This window comes from Camponotus vicinus, unplaced genomic scaffold (genome assembly GCF_025532165.1).
Source record: "Camponotus vicinus isolate PSW18456_S1 unplaced genomic scaffold, iyCamVici1.0 SCAF_3, whole genome shotgun sequence".
Classification (NCBI taxonomy): Eukaryota; Metazoa; Arthropoda; class Insecta; order Hymenoptera; family Formicidae; genus Camponotus; species Camponotus vicinus.
In genome coordinates, this window is record NW_028141967.1 from 23,688,448 (window position 1) to 23,716,055 (window position 27,608).

General features: G+C 28.3%; 1 protein-coding gene and 1 long non-coding RNA gene across 19 annotated transcripts in view; one reads left to right on the top strand and one right to left on the bottom strand.

Moving 5' to 3' along the window:
- The window catches only part of LOC145968516 (uncharacterized), a 185,570-nt gene that overhangs the window by 67,552 nt on the left and 90,410 nt on the right, over nucleotides 1-27,608 (top strand). For 3 of the 10 annotated variants that reach the window (XR_014437757.1, XR_014437754.1, XR_014437762.1), the window contains one exon: nucleotides 11,944-12,252. The exons of 2 other annotated variants lie outside the window; for them this stretch is intronic. This is a non-coding gene — a long non-coding RNA (uncharacterized LOC145968516). Of the gene's footprint in view, nucleotides 1-11,943; nucleotides 12,253-14,406; nucleotides 15,560-27,512; nucleotides 27,554-27,608 lie in introns of those variants that run through there. 5 more of the 10 variants (XR_014437758.1, XR_014437759.1, XR_014437756.1 and 2 more) reach the window with 5 other exon arrangements.
- LOC145968514 (octopamine receptor beta-1R) overlaps nucleotides 1-27,608 on the bottom strand; it is a 75,268-nt gene that overhangs the window by 6,196 nt on the left and 41,464 nt on the right. For 2 of the 9 annotated variants that reach the window (XM_083094040.1, XM_083094038.1), the window contains exon 3: nucleotides 14,429-14,697. The exons of 4 other annotated variants lie outside the window; for them this stretch is intronic. In XM_083094040.1, coding sequence (XP_082950166.1) covers nucleotides 14,561-14,697 — 137 coding nt within the window. In that variant the 3' untranslated portion in view covers nucleotides 14,429-14,560. Of the gene's footprint in view, nucleotides 1-14,390; nucleotides 14,698-17,264; nucleotides 18,131-22,857; nucleotides 23,288-23,702; nucleotides 23,997-27,608 lie in introns of those variants that run through there. 3 more of the 9 variants (XM_083094035.1, XM_083094034.1, XM_083094036.1) reach the window with 3 other exon arrangements.

Genomic DNA, 27,608 nt, shown 5'->3' on the forward strand with positions numbered 1-27,608 from the left:
AAATTAAAATTAAGTTATTAATTTTTATAATTAATTTTTCATAATTTGTCTTTTTATATTTTTTTTTCTTATTAATTTTTAGCTTAATAAAACGATTTAAAGTTAGAAAAAATCTGAAATACGTCAATCAGATTACGTTTCAAAATAATTCAATTTTAGCAGTATTTTAGTACAATTTTAGTAATAGTTTAATACAATTTTTTTTAAATCGGAGTAGATGGAAAAAATATAAAATAACCACATTTTTGCAACTTTGTTCTATAAAGTTTTGTTTTAATTTTTGTAATCTATTGCGACGCGCACGTTAAAGGAATTGATTATAATAAATTTAAAAATATAATTAAGTATATAAATATTGATTGATGATAAAAATTCATATCGTTGAAAGTTAATTGTCGAGTTCAACAGCGAGATTTAATGAGAAACTACTTTCTCATACCATCGCGATTTTTTCCTCGAGTTTCTCCCGAGAATTTTCCCGTGGAAGCCATTAAAAGCTGGCCTACCTAATTTCTGATATAATTACTTTGCACAACGTGCCATCGAGCGTTGTTATCGTAGCTCGCAACTGCGATAATCGCACTACGGCGCGACGCGAACATCATCATATACGGAAATTTTTCCGCGAACTATTAACACGCACTCACCATTTAATCTTCTCGGTTGGTATTGTGCTAGAAAGTTTACTTCGACGTGAAAAAGCTTTCCTCAGGAATGGAGAATAATTTTTATGCAGAGGAAGAAGTCATAAAACGTAGCAAAAAGTCCTTTCTCCTTTTTATCATTTAAATTGAAAGTATAAAATAAAAAACGATATATATAAATATTTATTGAAATTTATAATTGAAAATATAAATATATCATTAAAAAATAATAATTATATAAAATACATAATTTAAATGGTTTGGACATTTATTTATTTTCTTTACATTTTTTTACGTATATTTTTTATGCTTATGTTTAATTTAATTTTTATTATAATTGAAATAATATTGACAGATATTTCTGGATATAATCATTTGTCAATTTGCGAACTTTTGAGTGCTAGACAATAGCAACTTAAAAGTTTCGTTAGTTTGTGCGGAAATCCCAAATTTCTAAGCACCCTTGCGGATATGCAACGGGACCTCGAAAACCGCAGACAGAGCGAATTTACTCAGGCAGAGCTATATTCCACCAGAGGGTGGAGGAGAGGAGAGTTGTTGTTTAGATAATACGGGAATAGAAGGAAGAGTGTCCGTCCGGATAGAAGGCTGAAGGGTTTGCGTGTTCGGGCGCATTGAGGCAGATTTAGGTTGGTTGATCGATGCTCAGCGCTTTCGTGCAATCAATGCACTCGTCTATCAAGATATAAGAAGCACCCATGCATACAGGGTGATCTTAGTAAGAGAATGCAAGTGCGAGAAAATACATTATCAATGTATTCTAAAGCCGATCTTTAGCGAAGTACATTATATTAAAATTAAGTACATTATATTAAAAAGTGGATAACCAAAGATATGCATCATTCGAATTTTATCGATATTTTTATTATGATGATTTTTTTAACTCTATATAAGATATATGTATGTGTTAGAAAATTATTTTATTTCTTATTTTTATAACATGTTTTATTTTATAATTTTAATAATTCTTAATACAGTAAAGAATTTGAATTTTCCCCTGTAATATACAATTATTCAAGTTCATTAATTTTATAAAATTATTTATCCATTTTTAGCTATTTTTATCACTTTGTATTTTGTTATTTATTAGGCTTAGTGGAGAGAGATAAAGAGATAGTAGAGATAGTTTCAAATATAAAGAATAGTCAACAAGACCGGGTGATTTCTCTCAATGGAAAATATATCTTAAAGTTGATTCTAAGATTTATCTAAATAAAGTACTCGCGTTTTCTCGCTTCGGATTACCCTGTATATGGACACGCACGCGCGGGACAACCGGGAATGCAAGACAATCGCGACCCTATTTCGCATCGCGTAATCTTGCAGTCTAAAGCTGCGTCTTAATACGGTGCTCGTTACTTGGTATCTCCAGGGAAATATCTTTAACGCTTTTGTGGCCCAATTCTCTTTCCCAGCTTTTTAAAGGGAATGGATAACGACAAGCGAGGATAATGCTAGACAATGATGCAATAGTACAATTTTTTCAACAAGAATTTTCGTAGAAAAAAGGCTTTTTGTGCGAACAATTATTGTCTTTTTTATGAACGTTAAAATATAAAATATAAAAAAATATTATCACATCTTTTTTTATTTGTATATATTGCAATTTATGTCTATATGTACTTAATTAGATATATTATTTTCTGTTAATGTGCAATTAAATCATAATTATTAACTATAATTGAAATTGTTGCACAGTACACATAGCATTCAAAAGCAATGTTTTTTCAATTATTTTTTAATGTTTTTAAATTATAATATTTCTACATTTCAAATTTATAAATTGCAACTATGAAAATATGGCAGTAACATTTTTTAAAAATAATAACTGTCATTGGCGTTTTTAGAAAATATAAAATTGTTATATGAAAATATGTTAAAAAGGTTCTATTCCAAATATAATACTAATTTTTTACATTCTATAGCGATGTAATACGTAGTACGATATATGATTCCAATTTACAAAAAATATGGTAAAGAGTGGGTAATTATACTCAATTAAACTGCAATCAATAATGGATCGTGAAATCAATTACTTGGATTACTTGTCTTTGATACAAAAATACCCGTTAAATATATAATAGCCGTCGCATTTTTCCACACGGACATTCCGTACAAGATATAATTGTGTAATGGTAAACTTATGTAATTACAACGACAGAATTCCATCGTGGAAATTATCAGGCGAAATTTCGCCTGCAGCAAAGAGATGTTCTTGTTGAAACTCGCGGAAATTCATGGTCCATTGCTTCATTTCTACCTACAATAGGCGAATCTTGTCGGGAATTACATGCGTTTCATTTCTACTAACTGACAGACAGATGCATAAGCGAATCAGCTATTTAAAAAGCGTATAAAACATAGTATTTTAAAACATAGTATTTTAAAACATAGTATTTTAAAATTGACAATTACTCTTCTTAGATTTTTTAGAATGTATTTTTTTCTCGACAAAAAAATGTCTACAATAAATTTATAATAAAAATAAAAATTTTTGGGACAAGTTTTTAAAATGTTTATTAATTGTTTATTAAATGTTTATTAATTTTTATTGTTTTTATTCATTTTAGTATTAATTACCTACCTTTGTTAAGCTAGTTCCTACATTACATTAAAATATATGCCAAAATTAAATACCATTTAAGTGCTAAGTTTGATGCCCCATTATATAAAAAAATACATTAAAAAAAGGCAAAGTATTTATGTATAAAATATTTATAAACGTTTTTCAAAAAATTTTTATTAAAATATATAATCAATATATGAAACTTATATTAAAATTATATGTGAAATATACATAAGATGAATAAAATTTATGTATAATATTATAATAAAAATTGAACAAATTTGATAAATATTTGTTGCAAAGAGAAAGTTGTTTCAAAGTTAATCGAATGGAATTCGATAATTTAAAGTTATCATATATTGAACACAAATAGCTGTTGTTATTATTATCAATTTTTTCATTGTATAGTTTATTGCGCAATAGCACCGTGAATTTGACACTTCATCGTATTCAGATTAAATCCTAATGAATATGAAAGTTCGCTCAAATACCGAATACGATAATGCGTAATTATTGCGGATAAAGTACACTCAATTTAATATTGATAAATAATAAAATATATTATATTTATATATAATAAAAAAATCAACAAATTTTATTTTTATAATAAAATTAATAATATATAGAGGAGACAAAATAATTTTTTCAACATAATAATTTTCTAAAAATATAAATACGTTTTATTTTTGATGAATTATAATTTTTTAAATCTTTATTGCAATATACATAATTTTTTAATAATACATCAGAATCGTATACACAAACACATAATACAAGAATTATATAATTGTGTTTTATTTAATTCAACATGTAATTAAAATGTGATTATTATAAAGCGCAAATTTTTTTAAAACATTTCATTTAGATTATAAAACTTGTGAAAATATATATTCTGAGAATAAAGAATCCTTCTTATCCTTAATAATCCTATTTTATTTTTTTTTTTGCTGTAAGTAATTTTGCGCATCATCCGCAACTAACTGAAACGAATCATTTCTTCTTTCCGGTCGCGTCTATTATTGAGAACGTGATTCACAAGAAGATGAGATTGATACAGATGTTGCATATCGAATTGCCGTCACAGAGACACAAAACACGCGATATAGATCTCAATGGAATGTTTCGACGAGACATTATTTCCTCTCTCGTAGCAGTCAGACACTATTGTGCTCTAGAAATGATGTCTATGAGAAAAGAACATAACATAATGGTATTGGCATTTATATATACTTTTAGAAGTCCCTGATTTTTGATAACTGTATAAAATCCAAGTTTTTTATTTTAATAATTTAGAAATAATATTTCATTATATATATATATATATACACACATATATATATATATATATATATATATAAACTTTTTTAATAAAACAAGCGAAAAGAATTTATGTTTAATATTTCAAGATAAAAATACGAATATAGAAAATTAATAGAGGTATTTGATTTTTAATAACTATATGAAAATTCAAGTTTTTTTTCTAAAATTCTATGAATTTTGTTTGAGCTTTTAAATTTTACAGATTTTTTTAGAATTTTTAAAATATTTTAATTCTAGAAAATTTGAAAATTTAAAAAAAATTGTAGGATTAAAACTAAATAATTTTATACACAATATAAAAATATATGTAAAAATATAAAAATACCTAAAAAATATGATCCAGAAAAAATTGATAAAATTTGTGTTGAACTTTATACATTTTTCTCCTCTTTCTTTATTACTACAAATTATATATCATTACATATTTGTTATTATTAGATTTCATTTGTTGCTATTATTATATAATTATATAATTTTTTCATTTGTCGCAATAATGTGTACGATTCAATCACTTATGGTAACTCTAATAGTGAGACGGCGATAATGTTCTTCGAGGAGGAACGAAGTTTAACGCGTGCTCAATCGAATCCGCATCGAGATTCGACCCCGTGATATCGCTCGGGAGGTTAATAGGCATGCAACGTGCAACGTAACTGAAGTGCACCGTCCTCGGAAATCAGTCTACGTCTGCCTTCTATATAACCGCTTTAATGGTGCAACAATATCCCCGGCGCGACTGTACACATATATGTACAGGCACGCATCAGATCGCGTCACACATGCGCACGCGAGAATGATATGTACTTAGCTAAATGTCGACGTCTCTGAAAGGCCTTTCGCAAAATTAGGTCATGAGGGAACAGGCGTGTTGAGCGGCCTACGGCGCAAATCAGGTCATCGTTCTGTATATCGATTTGATTCGACTGGGCGATCTTTAGGCGAAAATCTCTTCGAAAAAATAAAAATTAAAATATTATAGACATCATTGATAATATAATTTATGTATAAAAAGTGATTCAACAACGTGATCGAAAATTGTGTGTAAAGAAATACAATAAAATTTAAAGAAAATTTTTTATACATATACACATATACTTTACATAATAATGTGCCAAAATTGAATAAAATCCGTGTCTAGAAAAAGAGATGAAAGCAAATAAATAATAATCGGAATCATAAATCAACTTCTACCTAACTTTTGAACGTGATGTAACAGACCAGTAGCAGAAAAAAGAGCCATAAATCATTTACGATATAGCATTCTTCTTGGCAGTTCTTGAATTATTCCTTAATGTAGTTTAAAAAGAACAGAATACCAAAGAGAATGAAAATGAAAAAATCTTTTTTTGATGAAATTTAATAAAATTTTAATAAATTATAGTTTATAAATAATAATAAAAATGATAAATTTGAATAAAATATGAAGGATAGAAATAAATTCACTTTCGAAAAGTTTTTTCAAACCTCTTTTTAACAAAAATAATAATTCTTAGAACATATAAAATAATTTCACTTTCTAATAATAAATTAAATCCATAAAATAATAAGAATATGATTGAAAAATATCTTGCGAAAACATGACACATAGATTTTTAATTTTTTAATAATTTGATATAAAATTGGCAGTATTCTCTTCGGAAGACTAAAAGACAATTTTCGTCATGTTATTCTAGACTGCCTCTATAAAATTGAAGTTCATCTAGACACAATTGCGTTAAGCTGTCGATACTTCACGATCGATTCGCCTGCCAATAAGCTTTTCATTTAACCGCCACGCTTTTATCATCGATAGACACACATTATGGCTCTGCGAGAGTCGTAAAATAGAAAATGAAAAAGATCGGAGCCCTTCTCATGGATATCCGGAATGATGAATCGTATAAAACGGCAGCTGATCTAGCGCTGTTCATTTTGCTGAACGAGAAATCGTAATCCGGAGCAGAGCCACGCAGAGATGCATTAGCTTGTACGACAATTTTCTTCAGGATAAATGTCTAATCTCAAATCAAGCAGAAGTGATCCAGATCAAGTAAGATTAGAAAAATATATTAGATATTTAAATATTAATTAAAAATTCTTACACATACATGCATATGAAAATATTAATGTATTTAGATATTAGGAAAATTAAAAATATATTTATGAAGCAAATATATATTTTTTATCTTTGCAAAAATATATTTTGACATCGAATATAACACTAGGATCTGTTTTCGTTTTAGTCTCAATGACGTCAAGGTTTCGCATTAAATAAGAATATCATAAGTTTGTAAAGATCGATATACGACATATAAATGGATCGCTTTTGTTTATCTACTGTTTTATCTCTTTTTATTTTATAAGCAAATATTGATGAATATAGGTGCCAAAAAATTCATAGGGTCTTTTGTTGGCAAGAAACATATGTAATTTCAGTGAGAATATGGCTTCCTACGCACTAGTGCCAAAGTTCTCAAGCTTTACTGACTATAAAAAAGTGATCCCAAGTTTTATCTCACTTATTCGATGAGGGTATCCCAACAAACCACTGGCAAATATTTCTTTTTTATATTCAAGATTTAGGGATGATTTTACCTCGACGAAAATGTCGACACAGGTTTATATAGAATGTATACCTGTAATGTCAGTATTCATAAAATTTATTTTATAAAAAGTGCTTAAAAAATTTATATAATTTATTTTAAATCCAATAATTTTACTATTTTTTCTCATTTTATATCTTATGATAGTTTTATTGTTTTCAAAAGTTAGAATGAATGGAAAAATTTATAATTATTATAAATTTCTCTTGAACCAGGAATAGAAATATCAAAGCTCTTTTGATAAATTAAAGATTATAGACAAGGGGTTTGTTAAGAACATAAACGCTGGATGATTTAGTATTGGATCTTGATGAAATACATAGATAGTTTATTTTTATTTATTTTGAATTCGATCCCATAAATAAACCAACAAGAGATGAAGTTGAATCGGAGAGTAACACAACATTGCGAAAAGGACAGACTCGATCTCTCGACCCAGCAGCGGGCTGAGGTAGGTCAGTGAACGCGACTGCAGCAGGCTACCAGCCAGCCAGCCCCGACAGGAACACCCTCCCGTCCGGGGTAGCAGCCCGCGACTCGTTCGCTCAATATCTGGTGAATGCGTTGCGAGAGCGAGACGAAACCGAAGTGGAAAAGCAGAAAGATGAAAAGAAAGAGAGAGAAAGATGAATAAAATTCCAAGCAGCAAGCTGAGAGAGAATGAGAGGGATGAGAGGATGGCGATTCTTATATTGCGGTCACAGAGGGTTGAAACGAAGTGTTTTGCTTTCCGAGAAAACTTATTTCTATATATTAAACCGATTAATCTTCCGAAAATAATTCCGCGATAGTGGTTTAATGACTGCAAATTCTTTGCGTCGCAATTACGATCCTTAATGAGAATTGGTAATTCCGGAGTCTTCAACTTCTGAGGGCTTTAAAAACTATCGCCGACACTTCCTCTCGCGTGGAACTTCTTCTCAACGAACTTTTAATGGGGTTGGTGGCGAGGATACTCGAAGTTGAATGTTAAAAGTGGCGAAACGAAATAAAGTTTGATCGAATTTCTAATTTTTAACGTTGTATTGTATCTCTATCATTTTAAATCTCCAAAAAAATTTCAGATTAAAATTCTAAACCATAAAACACATGCATATATAAAAGACACAAGTATACATACATACACAATTTTAATTTATATTTTAGTAAAATTTTATTAATTTAAATTTTTAAAAGTAATAAAAATAAAATCTTTCAACATAATATATACATAAAATACAATCTTTCTTTTAGCATAAATCTCAAATCTCTCCACATATAAGAAATAATAATAATAATAAAAATAATAAACTGTCAATAAATTGAATGAACGATTGTTTAATATTCTAAAATTTAAAAAAATATTTTCTTGAAATTAAAATAGTTTACTAATGGTTTCTAATTTTAACGCACGTACATCTGGCAATAAACATGCAATGCGCAATATTCTAATCAAAACGTAATTTGTATAGCGAGTTCTGCAAATCGTGATAGAGTTACGAAATCATCTCGATTTGCGGTGCGAAACTATGTCTATTGTGATTCATATTCGTAACGCGTGCACGCATTACATATAAATTAATTGCAATCTGGTACAATCAAATTACTTGTAATGTGGCAGCTGTACTTCGCAATATATAGTTCCCCATAGAAGATTTTATATAAAGTAATGGATATATTTTTAGATATATTAAGTAATTTAACATAAGTCACATTTTTAGAACGTAAATTATATATGAAAATAATTTGATAATCTTTTGCTATTTTTTGCTTTCAATAGTAATCTTTTGGTCCATCTATTAAAGTATTATAAAAGATATTTAAAGATTAAGCTATCAAGCCACTGTAAAAGTAACGTATACATAAATTGAAGCAAAAAATTAATAATAATTAAAAATATTGAAATATTGTTATAAATATAATTAAAAATATTAAAATTATTTTCCATTTTTCCGCTACTTTTTACTTTCAACAATGTCTTTTTTGCTCAAACTTTTAAGATGATACCAAGAACAAAATACGACATTCAAGAGAGTAAAGTGCATTAAAGAAATTAGTTGCCCACATAATTGTAACATCAGAATGTTCTTTGAATTATTTGCTTTTAAAATATCATAAATATTTAAGATTTTGAATTTTTTGCTCGCGAAATAAGTTTAAAAAATGTACATTTAACTCATTATATAAATCTGCCATATATACTACTTTTATAATGGCTAATTTAAACTATCTAGTCTTTCGTAACTTTTTAATTGAAGCAAAAAATTATTTTTAAAAGCAAAAAATAGCAAAAAATAGTAAATTATTTTCACATATTATTTACTACTTGTTTTAATAATTTTGCTTAGACAGCTTAATATATATCTTATGTTTTCATATCTTGTTCATAAAACAGTGCTTTTTTCAACGAGATGAAACACGAAGTACCGATCGGGACCGGCCACAGGTGTGAAATATTTTTGTTAGATGTTTTATGAATTTTGCAAGCGATGCCAATTTTTAGTTGTGCTTTTATAAACGAACGCAAAGTATCGATAAACGCGCGAGAGAGGATAAGCGAAAGAGTTGTTGAATAACGAAAATTCCACGGCATCGCGCGTTGTTTTCAAATATCTCTCTTTTTCTCTTTTAATATCGCAATGCATTTGTAAAATGTTGGTATTTAAGTTTCTATGTGTGTTTATTCATTTTTGAAAAAATCTTTGAAATTTTTTACTACGAATATGGTGTAGAAGTATTTTAAAAACGAGTGACATTTAAAATATCTTTGCGTGGGAGTATCTCGACAATTATTGCAATTTTCTGTTATGATACATTTACATTCTGTCGGAACAATTAAAATAAATTACGTTATGAACTTATATATAGACTTTTCATAACGGCATTTTATTTAAAAAAATAGCCATTTTTATAAACCGTTAAATTTTTATAGAATTACTTTCATTAAAAGAAGAACTTTGTTAAATGTTTAAATTTAGACATAAAGAAAAAAAGAACAGAGAGTCTCTGTAATATACTCATAATACTCATAATATTTATTCATTTATAGAATTTTATTTTATTATTTAATATTACTTACGATTTTATTTTATTAATTCAAAAATTATTTAGAAAATTTTGACATGTTGTATTATACAGAAATTTATTTTATTATTTAGAATTGCGATATAGATTTATAAAATTATTTGTAGAATTTTATTTTTTAATATAAAGATTTATTTATATAGTATCTTATCAGTATTATTTAGAATTTGATAATATTAATTAGATTCACTTATATTTTCCATGTTAGCATAGAAATTTATTTTATTATTTGAAAATTATAAAATTTATTATAGGAAATGAGAGAGAGAGAGAGAGATCATATGCAGTTATTTTATATTTCATTCAACGTTATTGGCACTATCGCCGTGTAGAGTATAACATGATGCATTGTTGAGGATGATCTATTACTAGATTACATGATCTATTACTAGACGTGTTCATACTTGGCTCGCAAACAACTAGTAAGCTCCACTACGCTACTCTACGGATTACATGTCAGAATTAGAAACACGACTTCCCCACGTTATTTTCACGAGCGAAACGATTGGACGTAACTTGAGAGAGAAGAGAGAGATAGAGAGAGAACTGTCGCGAACTTTCAAGCATGTCGCTTTGAGGATGCGAGAATTGCGAGAAATGTAATATCGCGCTAGAGTATTAAAGAGGATGCGAAACTGATCGAAATGCGAGTTTATTTTCATGTCTATGATAAACATTTTACTCTAACCGTAAATTTTCCGCTTGTGCTTGTGCTATTTTTTACGAGATGAAATTATTTATGAAATCGATGACAGCCGAATTCTTGGATAAATATTGAAAATGTAATTTAGCAGTTGACATAAACTTATATGAAAATATTTATTATTTAGAGAGAAAATATATGTAATAAAATTTTTCAGTTTTTAAGTTTCTTTAAGATTGTTGTTGAGAGGATGCAATTTTGAACTTTTATTGTTCTTTATTAAATATATTGCATTTTTCTTACAATTATAATTTGATAATTATTTTATTCTAGAAGTATTGATATGTAGAAAATATTTAATTAGATATGGTATATTTGACATTTTTATAAATCTAATTTATCACTTATTTTTTTATTTTAAAAATATTGCCGCGGTTCTTTTTCTAACTTCTAAAGTTTTTTAAATTTAACGTATTTTAAATTTTTTACAAATTTGCATTATTTTATGTAAATTATTGTTTATACTGCACATTTATTTATCGTTTCGAAAATACGCAGAATTTAGTGAAAGAAAAGTCATTATTAAATGGACAGTTCATTAACATGAAAACTTGTCATAAAAATTTATAGTAATAAACGGTATAAATAAAGCTATTTTGTAAAAATCACTCCGTATATGCAGCTAATAGATATTTGAGCTATTGCTAAAAAAATGCGAAATATGTGTACAAAAAATTAAAAAACCATTTTTATATATCATATTTTATATTTATATAAAGGCACATATCCTTTTTTCTTTCCCTCCTCTCTCTTCTTTTTTAATAATTTTTCTGACTGAAAAATTATTATATTTTTCGATCTTAAGAAACTATTATTCTCTCTATTTAATAAACGCGATATATATATATAGTTTTTGTATTCAGTAAATCCACCGCAACTCCACCGCAATTCTTGCCACGTGCAAGTCGCAAAACGCATTTGCGGAAAATCCGTGGTGACGTTGAATTTTCACGCTTTTTTCTACGCGATCAGATATAAAACGTTGCAAAAAATATACACAAATTTTTGTTTTTCTCTTACGGAGCTGTCGTCATTCTTTTTCAGAATGGAGAAAATAACAACCGGAAAATCCGTCGGGACGTGCATTTTGAACAGAATACTGCGTCAGTGTCATTGTGAATGATGTCGATCGGGACGAGGTATTGTGCATGTATATAATAATATAGACGATTAATTCGCTTCGACACTAAACTCGCGTTTGCAATCGCTTTCTAATGCGAACAAATGGCGTTTATAACATTAATGCCATAATGACAGCATATCAATCAATACGTTATATTTTGTGTCAGATACATTCATAGAATAAAGTCTGTAATATAAAACTTTACAAGATAAAGATGCTCTGAAAATAAATTCCAATCCGCGTTGCAATATGATTTATGTCAAAACTTACCCATTGCAGACTTCTTTTCATGGTCGCAACTATATAAAGAAAAGTAATTTGAAATAAGATATTTTGCATTGTAATATCTCAGGAAATATCAATATTATATAAAAAATATCAATATTGTATAAAAGATATAGATTTAAATTAATCGAAAGAAACTTAAAATTCTAGAAAGTTAATTAGAGATAGTTTACTTAATGATATTAAATAAATAATTTAATCTATAAAAACTTAATCTATGAAAATTAATATACAAATTTTTGAAAAACTTATAATAGTTAAGACTAAGAATAATATTAAATTTACAAAATTATAACTTTAAATATCCATTTATAATTTCACAAAATAACTTGGTATTTTAATTAAAATTAAATTTTTACTTACTTATCTTTTGTATAATAGATTTATATGATATTAAAAATATAAGAAAACTTATAAATAAAATATACCTAATTTAGGCATGTAGGCAAATAACAAATTTTTATTGTGAGAAATTACATATATCAATATTTATTTATTTAAAATTTTATTTTATTAAAATTTTTTAATATTAAATTTTGTTTTCATTAACTTTATTAATCTTTTAGTACTAAATTTCGTTTTTATATGAGTTTTATTTTGTATTAATTTATATGTATAAATATTAGATACTTAAAAAATGTAACTAATTTATTATTTTCTATAGAAGTTTTATTAAAGAAATAAATTTATTTCGAATTCTTCGAAGAATCTGTCTCCAAAGTCACAACTGTTAATATTTAAAGTTTCTAGAACATACTATATATCATATTTATGACAGCAGATGATATTTACATTTATTTCAAAATCGGATTCTGACAGCCTTGTATAATCGCTTGCTTATCGAGATTTCCAACAATTTACCATTTAAAGGTTAATTAAACGCTTTATCGATCTTCATGTACTCGTCGTGAATACTTCTATCATTGTTAAATTAAGTTGAATTATGGGTGCTTTTAACTGATATGGAAACAAATTTCTCGTGGATCTCGTTACATCTCGTCGATTAACTTATTCATTACAATTTCAATATGGATTATTTCATTATAGTATTAACATTTTTAAGAATATAATCATACTTAAAAAAACTTTTACATTTTAATGAAATTATTTAAAACAAATTAAAAATTATTCAAATAAAAATATTAATTTGTTATATTATTTTTATATGGTTTTTATACGTTATACATAATTTTTAATTTTTTGTTATATTTTGAAAAATGTTTTAAAAATAATGTATTATACAATAGATTTCTATAGTTCTAGGTTTTTTAAAAATAATAATAATAATAATATGTATTAAATTTTTAATATTATTTTTAAAATGTACGCATGAAAAAAACTAAGAGTTTATTATTGTTATAATGAAATATTGCGTGTATGTGTATGCTAGGGGGTGTGTAATCCACGTGTCGAGAGAGTTTCATTAATGTTCTTTGTATCATTAACGACCAGCATAATGGCCGTGCAGTTTTACACTGCGTGTCATTTGGCCACGAAATTCGGACGAAATTTCTCTTTGGACCGATGATTATACGGTTGGTTTCGACGTATCGACCGTAGCGAGAGAAAAAGGCAAATCGCCGCGGGCTAAAGTAATAATCTTCGCTTTGTGCACGTCGGTTGAAACGTGCATTAAGGCTTTTTGGACGAGAGACGGATGGGAAGGGAAACGCAATTGAATTCGCCACCGCTCAATTTCACCGATAATTGAGGGACACCATTTTCGCTTGACTGCTTTCTGTACATTCGGTGTGCAAGATTTGGCATCGAAATCTCACAACATTTTCTTTAGCACTTCTCTCAGCATTTCTTTTCACATTTCTATTTATTTATATCTTATATTTTATAGATATTTCCAAACCAAATTTCTCAAAACACATTAAATAAATTTATATTTTCTTTGTTAAATCACAATCTTTTTTGTATGATTTTTTTATTTTATATATACATTTTATTTTTTCAATTTTTTTCTTTTTTTTCTTTTTCCATTTCATGTTATTTTTCTTTTATTCTCTTTTTTAAATTTTATTTTATATTATTTTAGTTGATTTTTTTGTCTCTGCCTGGTTTTTTTTGCACTCACCATTTTCGACGTTGAGCTCCGCCGCCGATGCTCTATAAGAGAGCGGTCTTCCGTAATCGCTAACATCGCTTGGATGCAACAGCAACTGATGCGACGTCCTGGAGTGATGCCTGGAGCCGCCAGAGGAACGGCGCGCGTGAACGCTGTTCAATATCGTGCTGCTGGACGCCCTACTGAGGGCCGCTCTCTGCCTGACCGCCTCCTTGTAGATCTTGCAGTACATGATGATCATCACGATACCCGGGATCCAGAAGGACACGCAGGAACTGATCACCGCGTACGGACGATTCACCACGAACATGCAGATCTAAGAAGCCGAAAGCTTTCAATCGTGCGAAACGTGTAGAATTATATGTTGTCAGTATTTCTTTTTTGAATTATAAGTGCACCGTCCAGGGTTTTACGGAATAAAAAACTTATAGTTTTAGAAAAATTTCTAAATAACTTAGGATTCTATCAATGAAAGGGAGTTCTGCGTAAACTCAATTTCCTAAAAATTGTTAAAAATAAAAAAAAGCGCAATAGATTTAACATACAATTAATAAATCTAAGATTAAACGAATTGAAGATAGATAGCCTATTGTTATCAATAATAGCAGCCTTAATAATATAATAGTTATCTATGAATAAAATTGAAAGAGGAATCGTCAAAATTATTAAAGAATTGCTAGAATAAGCCACTAAAAAGTTAAAAATTTGAAATGTTTTTATAGGGAAATTTTAGAGCATATGCACTCTTTTAGAAAATATGCTCTCTTTCTTCGCTTCATGTCGATTTGCTTTTTCGTTTTAAGATTCTTAAATTTCTTGTGCTTCTTAGAGACTGCTGTGACACCGCAGCTGATTTATCACTAGAACTCCAACGCTAATAAATTGCTTTTTTCAAGGAAGGAAATAACTCACACTAATTATACACGATTAATTATAAAGACTTTGAAAATAACATTTTTTTAAACATGATTAATTTTTACTAGCTTTTATATAATTGATTTTCAAACACGATATGGTATTATTGATATAAATTATGATGTGTAATTAATTCCTTTATAATTAAATGATTGATATTATCCGAAATAACAGCCTACAGTTTTTGTAATGACTAGAATTACAAAAACTCAATCATAAAAATATTTTAATTGAAGAGAAGATAAATATAATAATTAATTAATATTCTATAACAATTAATTTGATGTTATATCTGAAAATTCATTAAATTTTAAATTGATATTGCAAAGAGGAATGTAAATAATTATATCAATACCAGTTAAAGAAATGGTAATACAATACAAATTACGAGAGAATTTAACCATAAAATGTATTATTTGGAGAGAAAATATAACAATTTTGTTTGGAAATTCATTAAATTCTAATTGATATTTTTATTGCAAAGAATATTGTAAATAACTACATTGACGCCAGTTGAGAAAACGATAGTAAATACAAATTACGATACTCAATTGATTTTCCCCCCTGTTGAGATAGATATGATATTAATACAGTCAATTGTGAAAATAAGAAACATTAATTGGAAGTGTATGTGATAAATATAGCGATTAGTTTGATTCTATTTTTGAAGATCAGTGAAAATCCGAATCTCGGTAATTATTACGAGAGAAAGAAAATCGTAATTAACTTATAATAGTTGATAAAAGTTTTGTGAGAGAGATAAATGAGCTTTAGTATGCCTGGTTTGGCAGTTTTGCGACGATAAATTATATCGAGTAGAAATCAATAGTTCACGGCTCTAATATAGGTAAGTAATAATTGATACAAATCACATCATACATAATATTATATATATTGCACTTTATCCTCGCTATCAAATACGAAATATCAACGACACATATCTTTTTATTTTTACAACTGTGTGTTTCTGTTTTAATACTTTGCTACTATTCCAGTAATTTCGTTATCGAATAATTTTAGATAATTATCTAAATCTTTTTCTATCATAAAAATTTTATACTTTCATATTCACATATAAATTATATTTCAAATTTTTTAATATATAAAATATGTGCATATGTATGTGTATATTTAGAAATTATTCTTTTTTTCAAAATCTATATATCATAGAATTATACAACACATTTGTACTATTGAGTTATTACGATAAAACCCAAATATTTCTACGAATGAAAAATTTGTATTCTGGAAAATAATCATCGATGTTGATTGTTAATTTTTTCTAAAGTGTTTTGATAAACTCTGTAACACAGATGTTAATTTTTTTATGGTGTCTATATCTCTTAAATAAAATAGTCAATGTCACGAATGTGTCGAGTGAGTAATTTGTAGATAACAGATCGGGAAAACGATAATTAAATTAATAATATAAAATAGGAGTGCAATTAAAACTATGGAGAATTAAAGAAAAATGAAAAATCTTTTTTATATATATCATCTCATATAATTTGTAAAAAAGAGCGCGATAAGCAAAAAACCAAAAGTCCTTTGATAAATGAAGATTTTAGACGGTTTACAAAATAATATTTTGATTTGCTCTGAGAGTATATCCGTTCGAGATGTTATTTTATTGATTCTAGATTTCGAAGTGGCAGAAGAACGATATCCGTGTTTCGATAATGAAATTTAATAAGGAAATTGATAAATTTACGCTTTCAAATTATAATTAAATGTCTATAGAATTTTTATAAGTAGAGCAATTTTCCAAAAAATTTTAATTATTTTTTCTCCAAAAGCTTGATAAATTAAAATAGCAAATATTTATCAAATATTGTAATTTAAAGAAACAACATTTTATGAATGATGTGAGGTGTCAATTATGATTAAGAACAAAAGAAAATTGGCGGAATCATAATAAATCAACACTTTTAAACTCTGAAGTTAAATTATCGCGTCGGACTTCGCTACCTGTGGATTTTTCCTGCGAAAATCCAGGTGCTGCTGTGTGGTATACCAGCCCATGAAGATGGGTATGAAGCTGATGAGGGCAGGTAATATCCAAGCGCTGCTTAGCATGGCAGTAACTGTCACAGTTCTCATTATGGCCGGATACTCGAGCGGTCTGACTATCGCATAATATCTATCGACGCTAATACAACAAAGATGAAGGATGCTGGCGGTGCTGAAATATACATCCATCGAATTCCATACGTCGCACATAATGCTTCCTAGCAGCCATTTGCCCCCGAAAAGTTCGACGGAAGCGTTGAATGTCATAGCGCATACTGCCACTAAAAAATCTGCCATTGCCAAGGACACTACGTAGCGATTAGTGGGCACTCGTAACCTTCGGTGTCTCCTGACACTTGCGATCACCAATGCGTTGCCTAATAAAGCGGTGATGATGATGCCGATCATTATGATGCCTTTGAAGGCGATTAATATGACGTTGCTTGATTCGGTGATAATGTCCGGCGGATTGTCTTGAAAATGAGAGACGTCTTCGAGGCTCGAAGAAAGATTTCTGAATATTGAATGGTTTACCTCCTCGTCCGGAGGCTCACTGACTTCCATCCCAGACAGGAAGTCGCAATATCATGTTAAGAGTCTATTTATGAAGGTCTATTGATAAATTCATCGGTTTTGACGATCGTTTCTCACTATGATGGCAACTCAAGTTCTTATTTTTGAAGCAAATTAGAGATCTTTAGATATAAATCTTTAGATATAAAATTTATATCTTTATGTATAAAAATGTCACACTTAAACGTCATTCCAAATTCAATTGTATTTATCCATTGTGATCCAAGTTGTCAAGTTATCGCAATTGCTTCCTATGATTTAAACTAATTTAAGTTAGAGAAATGACATAATTCACACTTAAAATAATTTAAGTCTCTATAATTTTTATATTATTCGCGAAATTCTGTGCATTTTTTGAGATTTAATCATATTCACTGTTTCTCGATTACTAAACTATGATGAATATAATCTGTTTTTGAATTTAAGGAAGAAATATATTAAAAATATATACAGTTAATTAAAAGACAAATTGATTTTTTTTTTAATAAAAATGGGAAAATAAATTTATCAATTATATTAGAATCATAAACATTTTTTTGCAATAAAATAATGAGATTAAACATTAACTCAATCAAATTAACGAAAAAGGTTATTCTTATGACTTTAAAGTTAAGTTCAAATAAATATGTGTACGTTAAAGGAATATTGAATCAAACTTTTAAGGTTTTAAGGTTAAATACAAAATAATGAGTGTGTTTATATGTATACATTAATTTCTCTTGAACTGTCTTTATGTTTGATTATTCTTTTTGTACATTTGATAATATGATGAAAACGATGTCGGTTTATCACGAAGGAGCAAAAAACGAGGCAATAAATCCCACGTGGATGCGGATAATGATGCTTTTTTCACGGAAACTTTCATCCCCATCTCGAAGCTACTCATCGTAATGGTGGACGTCGAAATTACAATTGTACATTGGGCGTTATATATGCCACATGTAGTCTTACAAGCGTGTTATCTGTAAATACAGCTGACTGTATTATTAACGGCGAGACACGATCGTTATGACGAAAACGTCCCATCAACGATTTCTCCTTCGCTTTCTTGATACCGCTTCGTTTCATATTCATGATTACAAACGTATAATTTAGGATTTCTTCCGGCTCTTTTAGCATCAGAGCGATGAATCGAGAATTTAAGTTTCGATGTATAATTATAGCATTCTATTACTGATATATTTACGGATCATTTGTGACGAATTTTTCTATTAATTTCTTTTTTTATCGATATATTGATAAATTTTTCAATTAAAATATATCAATGATTTATATTATATAAGACATTTAAACTAAGTATACTATTAATACAACTTTACCAAGTTTAATGTAATGTTTAATTTTAATATAATTATGGAATCTCACTTTTTAAACTTAATATTAAAGTTTTTTACTTTTTTAATATGCTGTTTGTTTTATATTTTCCTGTTTTCATTTTAATGTCTTTTGTTATATTTTAATATTGTATTTTTATTAATCTAGATTAAATTTAATATAATTATTAATGTTTAAAATAAATGTTCTTTCCTTAACTAATATCTAAAATATGTTAATGTTAAATAATAAATGTATAATACATATTATTAAAAATTGATACTTTCAACAAAAAGCAGTAAAATTTGAAATATATTCTTTTAGATGTTCCAGCTTGTCACGACGCGTAGAGGTAACTTAAAATTTTATTGTTTTTGAAGTTAATGACTGGCGGATAATTAATCAAATCTTCATTGGAAATTTGAAAAGCGACAGTTCGCAATCGCCGGAAATGCATTTACATCTATCACGAATTTATAACGAACATCGATGACATATACCAGCGTGATTTCCTCACGTGAAACTTCCCTGATATTGGGAAGACAACTTGAGCGCAACGAGGGTCCTCGAGCAATTACTGCAATTTCGAAATCCGATTTACTGTAATCGCCGTGATCGTGCAACGGCGGTTTCGTCAGGGCGAAACTAATCGTAAGTTGCGTGCAATATCCAATATATCACTAATTAAATTAAGACAAATAACTTCACGCATTTATAGGGGCAATCTCCTATCTTTTTCTTATTTTCTTATGAATTTAAGTTTCTATTTAATCATAATGGACCAAGTAATGAAACATAGTAATTAATAATAACTACTATTATTCTTATCAAAATTGAACTTGAACAAAAAGAATAAAAAGAAAATTATTTCACATTTTTGTAAGTTAAACGGAAAATAAATATTATAAATATTTATGATCGTAAAATATATAAATATTTTATGATAAATAATTATATACATACATAAGTACATATAAATATTAGAATTTTTTTAAATGATAAATTTTACTTTTAATTTTAAAGGGAAGTAATTTTTTTATTTATTTATTACATTTATATAAAATTTATATTATATATTAATTATGATAAAAAATTTACATATTGTATATAAATTTTTTTATATATGACGATTTTTTGTATGTTGTTGTGAAGATGACGCAAGATTTTTCATGATATGAGATTTAAACTATAACTTTCTTGTTTGGGTGCAAATTGGACGTCGCTTCCTCATCGAGGAGGATCGTGTTTCGAGTTTCGCGGCAACTCTTGGGAGAGATATTTCCTTATTAAACATTAAACATTAATGACGGTCTTCGCGAATATTTGGTCTGCTCGAGGCGATGGAACTGCGAAACGATGAAGTGAGATAACCGAAAGGGTTAGGATAAGTTGTAGTTAGGATAGCAGAGCAAGTTTAAGAAAGGGATTTACATATTGCAATATTCATACAGATAACTCTAATTCTGCCAGATTAGATATTGCGAGTTGTGCATATATTAAAGTATAAGTATGTGCGCACAAAACGTTATTGTCGTTTCTCTGCTGTCAATAATATAGCGACTAGAAAAATTAACTATAATCTAAATTTGGCGTCATAAAGAGAAAATGTCATCATCATCTTTCAGCAGCATTTTCGAAAATTTCTGTGAAAATTTAAGTAGAATATGAAAGAGGATAGTAAGAAAGAGATCTATCTTTCTCGATAGGACGCGAATATTAAATGTTTGAATGTGCAAAATGTGCAAATAAAAATCTACAATTTGTTTTATTTTAATGAGTTATAAAATTATTATATATATTTATTATTACAATTTAATTTTTTAATTTACCAATTAATACTTGATTGGGGATTAAAAATTTTTTAATTTATTAAAAATATGTAAATTTATTTTTTTCTTTAATTCTGAGGAAAAAAAATTTATATATTATTCTATTTATCTATTGTTTATTTCTATATTTTATTTCGGATATTGTATTGTTTACCGTTGTTTTTTTTATTTTCGATTATGATTGGCATAATTTTCTTACAATATATTTTCTATTTGATTTGCTTGATGCGTAGATACAGTGGCTTTAAGTTAACCTTTCGATTGGCAAATGACAGAATTGATTTCTTCGTCTACTATGCTTCGCAGCCGAGGCAACATTGAAGCAAACAAAGTTTCGAAGGATCGACAGACACATATTCGTGCTTTACCTGTCAATTTGTCGATAGATTTCTTCTCTTCAGGGATTAAAATTTAAAAAGTGCCGATGTCAACAACAATTCGACTGTCAACAAGATTGTCAACTATTGTGCACGCATATTTCTCATCAGTTTATTTGAAAAAAGTATCACCATGGAATTTAATATATATATATTACATATAAAATATATATATACTCCTGGACAAAATTAACGCATAATTTTTTTTTTCACTTTTTCTTTAAAAGCTGATATTTAAATTTTAACGAAAAATTTTAAAGAAAAAGTGAAAAAAAAATTTAGTAAAAAGGAGTATATATAATATTTTTTATAAAATTTATATATATACATATATAGAGTTGTAGCGTTAGTAAAAAATTTAAAAGTGAACAATTTTAATGATTTTATATCATTAATATATTTATTATTAGATTTATAAAATTCCGTATGAATTACATTCCCTAAACTATTTTATTTCTTTTTAACATAATTTACTATTTTATAAAGTTGATTTGTTTCTCTTCTTCATAATATAATATTATTTTTTCCATATGTTACTTTTAAATATAATTTGTATCTAGAGAGATTTATTAATTTTTCTTAAGAGTGAAATATTAGTTTCTATTTTCTTCTTTTAATCGAATATTCATCTAGGAAAGGATATTATAACTGATAGATTGCCGAAGTTCTGAAAAATGTTAAGCGCTCATTAAAAAATTTGTGACTCCGAAAAATAAATAATTAATGTCAAAGAACATAGCTAACTATCTTGAATTGCATTGAAAGTGCCTGGAGATGTTTTCGATTTACAACCTGTCGTGTCATTTCGCACATCAATCATACTGAAATACGAAGTTTTTAGTTTGAATGCCAAACGTAAATAGGAATGACGATTGAATCGCAGCCAAAACTCACTCAGAATTGAAGAGTTTGCTTCCAAAGTACCTAACGTGCTTTTTTTAGAAAAAAATATGGATTTTATTTTTCTCTCGAAAATTATACGAAGCATGAAGAAAATATTTAAACAGTATAAAAAGTATATAAATTTTTGTATAAAAAATATACAAAATATTAAATTGAAACTTTTCTCATTTAATAAGAATTAAATATATCAAGAAAATTAATCTCAATAAAATTGACATTGTAATAGTCAGTTATCGAATACAAAATAGTTTTAAGAAAATATACGAATAAAATGCTCACTTAATTATCACAATATTATCACAAAGAGAAATTTCGAATATCGATATAACACATACCTTATTGTTATTTTCAAATAGTGAAGCTTATTTCGGTATTTGAGTGTAATATGAATTAAAATTAGTATTTTGTATATGATTGTTATAGTATTATAATACTATAGTATTGAAATTTTATGGTTAAATTTTAGGTTTAAAAATGCATAAAAATTTATCTCGATCTCGCTACAATAGAAAGACTTCGTAAATTGAAAAGGAGGACAAAAAAACGATAGATCACCATTCGTTATTCATCTGCCACTTTCATCTATCAATCTCGGAGATATGGAGGAATTAAAAGCGCGTCTGGACGTTACTCCGAGCACCGAGTAACTGCGTCCAAGGACGCTAAAGGGTGGAAAGAAGGAGGGAAGCGCAGGCGCCCCCGCGGCGAGTTCTCCACGCTTCTAATCACCCTCGCGAAGTTTCACAATAAGCTCTGGATAAGCGTTATCGATGCTACGAATCAACTCGACACAGATTGTTTCATAGAGAGTGAAGCAATTGCTCTTTCACTTTACGCCACTCTTACAGTTGAAATAGTTTATATAATTAAACCACTCTTGAAGGGACAACATTCCCTTCACTTTCAGCGGTTTAAAATGAAGCACCAATCTTCGCACTCGCGATTTCGACGCAGTCTAGAATCGATTCCACCAACATGTCGGTCACTAGTCCCAGTTAATCAAATATTATTATTTTATTATTAGCATTGTATTCAATATTATTTATCGCTTAGCTGTGAATACACGTAATTATATGTGTTTAATAATCAAGATATAAAATATAATCGTGAATGAGGGATGCGTGATTAAATTTTAAATAATTTAGATTTCTAAGTATGTGTGTGTGATTAAAAAAAGTCTTACATTTTAAGCGATTAAGATCTCTGCTGTTAATTTATGGCATCATTATTTTATACTAATTAACAGAAATAATCGGGGACCAAAATATATAGCATAATAAATAAGCAATAAATAAGCAAATAAAATAAAATAGAATTTTGCGTTATTTGCTTCTTTTTTTACTATTGAGTTTTTCACTACGACTGATATTCTACTTGTGCGTACTACTGAATATTCTTACTAGTCCCAACTTTACTATCCCTGGTTCAGACAATCGGGTATTTTTCTTAAGTCTTCCACGAGCAGTGATTTATATAGCAATCACTGTTCCGTAAAGGGTTAAACTACGTTGCTAGTAGGTCGACGTTGGTAGAACCGGTCTCTAGGATGCCGGCGTTCCGGTCTAATCCGCGACATGTCAGATCGATGTTTCGCGGGCAAGGTCGCGGCGAGACCGTCGTCTTTTTCGTCGTCGTCGTCGATGGCAACGGCGATTTCGCGCGGTAGCGTCGTCGTCGAATTGACGGATCGTACATGTTCGGACGACGCCGGTAGACTGAGCGTCGCGACGTTCGCCACGGCGCCGTATTTCTCTCCCTCTCGAGTTCTCTGTCTCTCTTTTTTCTCGCTCGCTCTTTCTCTCTACCTCTCTCTTCCGTTTTCGCATGATACCGCGCCCTTCGTCGTGCTCCAAAATGTAGATGAAGAGATACAAATATGGAATGTTAATTTGACCTTCCACACTCTAACATATTTAGATAAAACAAACATTTAGAGCTTTAAAAAAACATGTAGAAATAGTTAATTAAATTTGTATAATTAAATCTGTATTAGTACATATGCACTTTTTATTTTGCACACATATCGGTATTTTTAAATATTTTTTTTAAAGATTATTTTGTTCAATTTCTTTGTCTTTCGAACTTTAAGAGATCAAATTTGTCCTATTAAATTAATCCTATTTAGAAATTCGAATAAACGTCACAATCGCGAATTGGAAATTATTTAATTATTTAATTTTATTATTGTGTTGGAGCTTGATTAATATATCAAAAAAAGAAAAAAGATAGCGATAGAGAAATGCAAAAAAAATAAATGAATCCATTGTTTCACTTCTGTGTGTGACTTCTCTGAACAATTGCTGCCAGGATGATATAAGATAATCGCAGATCCAGATGTGCTCGAGTTTAGATGTGCATAGTATAATGTGCATAATATATTGTCTTTATCATGTAAATATTTACTCATACACGACATAACGCGAGAATAATGTGAGAAGGATGCAGTCAATGAGGCTAATTATAATATGGAAACTGCGCGGTTTTCTGAGAAATAGTTGGTGAGTTTTATTTTTATCGTTTATGAATAACTACGCTCGGATTTAAGTATAGTTATTTGGATAGCATATAAATGCTGTTGCAAATATAAACAATAACAATGTTCACTGTTCAAGTTGTATTTAAAATGCGAATTATATAAAAACACTTCTCTCAAGTAATATAATCTTAGCTTATAATATGAATTCTTATGAAGGATTTCTTATTTTATTAGCAGCTGCAATTTTTTCACTTATGTGCCTCTAGTTTAGAGACATTTAATTTATAGTTATTTATGATTAAATAATTATGTGTGAATATAAATATGTTATATACATATTGATATAATTCATATTAGTATAATTATATATAATTTAGTAAATATCTCTGGGCGATATTTGTGTGGTCATAAAATAAGTATACTCTACTAAAATCCTGAATGTTGAGAAGTATGTATTTCGTACGAATGAAACATCTTTGACATTTTTGACAACTTTAAATTAGGAAGAGAAGCATTTTATATCATTTAAAGCATCAGTTCTGAAGATTGTTATGCAGAAGTGTAACAATCTAAAGAAAACCTTGATCCACGAGATCGCAAGGAAAGAAGTGACTCTTTTTATTGTTTCAACCTTAGTGATGCATTATATACTAATTTGTCTCAATGACACATTACTCGCGCTTACAATTCCCGACGCCATATTTCGCAATATCTCGTGTCATCGAATGCATCTGTCGCACGCGAATAAGAAGAGATAGTAGAAAAACATATATATCACACTTATTTATATTTAGAAGCAGAATAGCAAGATTCAAATCTAATCATCGATTCGATAAACAATTTCTTTTGTAAATAATGGGTTAATTTGCCGAAGAAAAGATTAGAGTTGTGTTACAATATTGGAAAATCTATATTTTATACATACACACACATAATATATAGTATATCTTATATATTTTATATATATATATATATATTATTTCTTTTCCCAATTATAAATCTAAATATAATCTATAATATAATTATTATATGTATTAATATTATAAAAAAGTAATATTATAAATTAAAAGGTTTCGCGAAAAGCACAAAACATATATTTCTCTTGAGTGATCATTGTTCGAGCCTCATATGCGTGGGATCGATCGGTTTACAAGGCACGTAATAACAACGAGCGGCCTTCGCGCGAAAGCACCGAGGTTGCGCACGTGTTCCCCTTCACGATTTTGCCATAACCGCACGCTCTCTTGTTCTCTCGAAATCGCTTCTTCGAGGGTATCGTTTCTTTCTCGAGGGCGCGAGCCGCCCGAAAGGCGGCGATCACGCGAAAAGCAGGAGCGACCGCACGCAACGAAGAATGAACGCGAGTTTCGTGTACTTCTCTTTCAAGGTTTCCTCGTTGCTTCGTTAAAATTTAATGTCGAGCAAACACTATAAATTTAATTGTAGCAAATTAACGCGACACGCGAAATATTTGCGTACATATATATATATATATATATATATATATATATATATATATAAAATTATTTTATATGAATAATATATAAATAAAAATTTTTTAATATAATATAATATCCATAAATGTCTAAAAATAACATTGTGTGTATTTTTCTTTTTATTTGTAGATAGTGAATAGTGAATTTCGATCAATCAGGATGATCATTCTCGAATTTCTCGGATTGCTACCTCATTCTAACTTTTTGCTTTCTGCAAGAAACTTACGTGCGCGCGTTGTCGTGATAAGTAAGAAGTTCTGATCCAATTTCAACGATCATAGAGGGTGAGAAGTTTTCTCGATCGTCTCTCAAATTGCGTACGCCGAGCGACTACGAAAGAGCTTTACGCAAAATTATATATATATATATATATATATATATATATATATATATATATATATATATATATATATATATCGTAAGCGTTATTTACGACGGATAATGCTTTGGTTCGTACGTATTAAAATTGATTCAATTTTTTAATTTGGAATCTTCGAAATATATAATAAGAAATATATAATAAATTTAGTCTATAAGTTATTCTCTGATTTTATTTCTTGCAAAAAATTAAAATAATTCTTTCTCCATCAAAATTTAATTGAATTATATTTCCATTACGCTTTTATTATATTTATTACGTTTTGGATTTTCACCTCTCGTAATATTTTAAAATATTGCTAAAAAGTTTAAAAACTTAAAAATTTAAAATAAAATAAAATAAAATTTTATTCTTCTTTTTACTTGTTAATTAAATTTTAATAATTGCATTATTAAAGAAACCTGTTTCCGTTTTATATTCTATGCAATTAACATAACTTTTCTCATATTTGTTTATTAAGGATTAATTAACGTATCTGGAACTAAGATTTTAATAATTTTACTATTTAAATATGCATTTATTTTATACATGACAATATAACTCTTTTTAAAGTTAATTAAAAATTTTATCCAACTTATAGAAGCTTGAAAAAATATTAATCCTCGTAATTTTCATTGTTAATGGAGATATGTTCTGTCATTTTTCGCAATAATATGCTTGTATTTTATCAAAGTTTAATTAAAAATTATAAAAAATATTAGAGGAGAATCTAGAAAGAAATGTATTTCAATAGTTTCATTTTTTGTTGAAGAAGTTATACGCACATATACACATACATTGTTTACATAGCATGTTTACATAGTATTGTACGCCGTGAGGTTTATAAATACATATATATACGATTTACACACGCAGTCACCTTCAGTCACGTTATTTGCACGGTTGAGCTCGAATGGGAAGGTAACTACAGTAGACTATTCGTAATAATATCTTTTGGGGTATAATAAGTACCGAG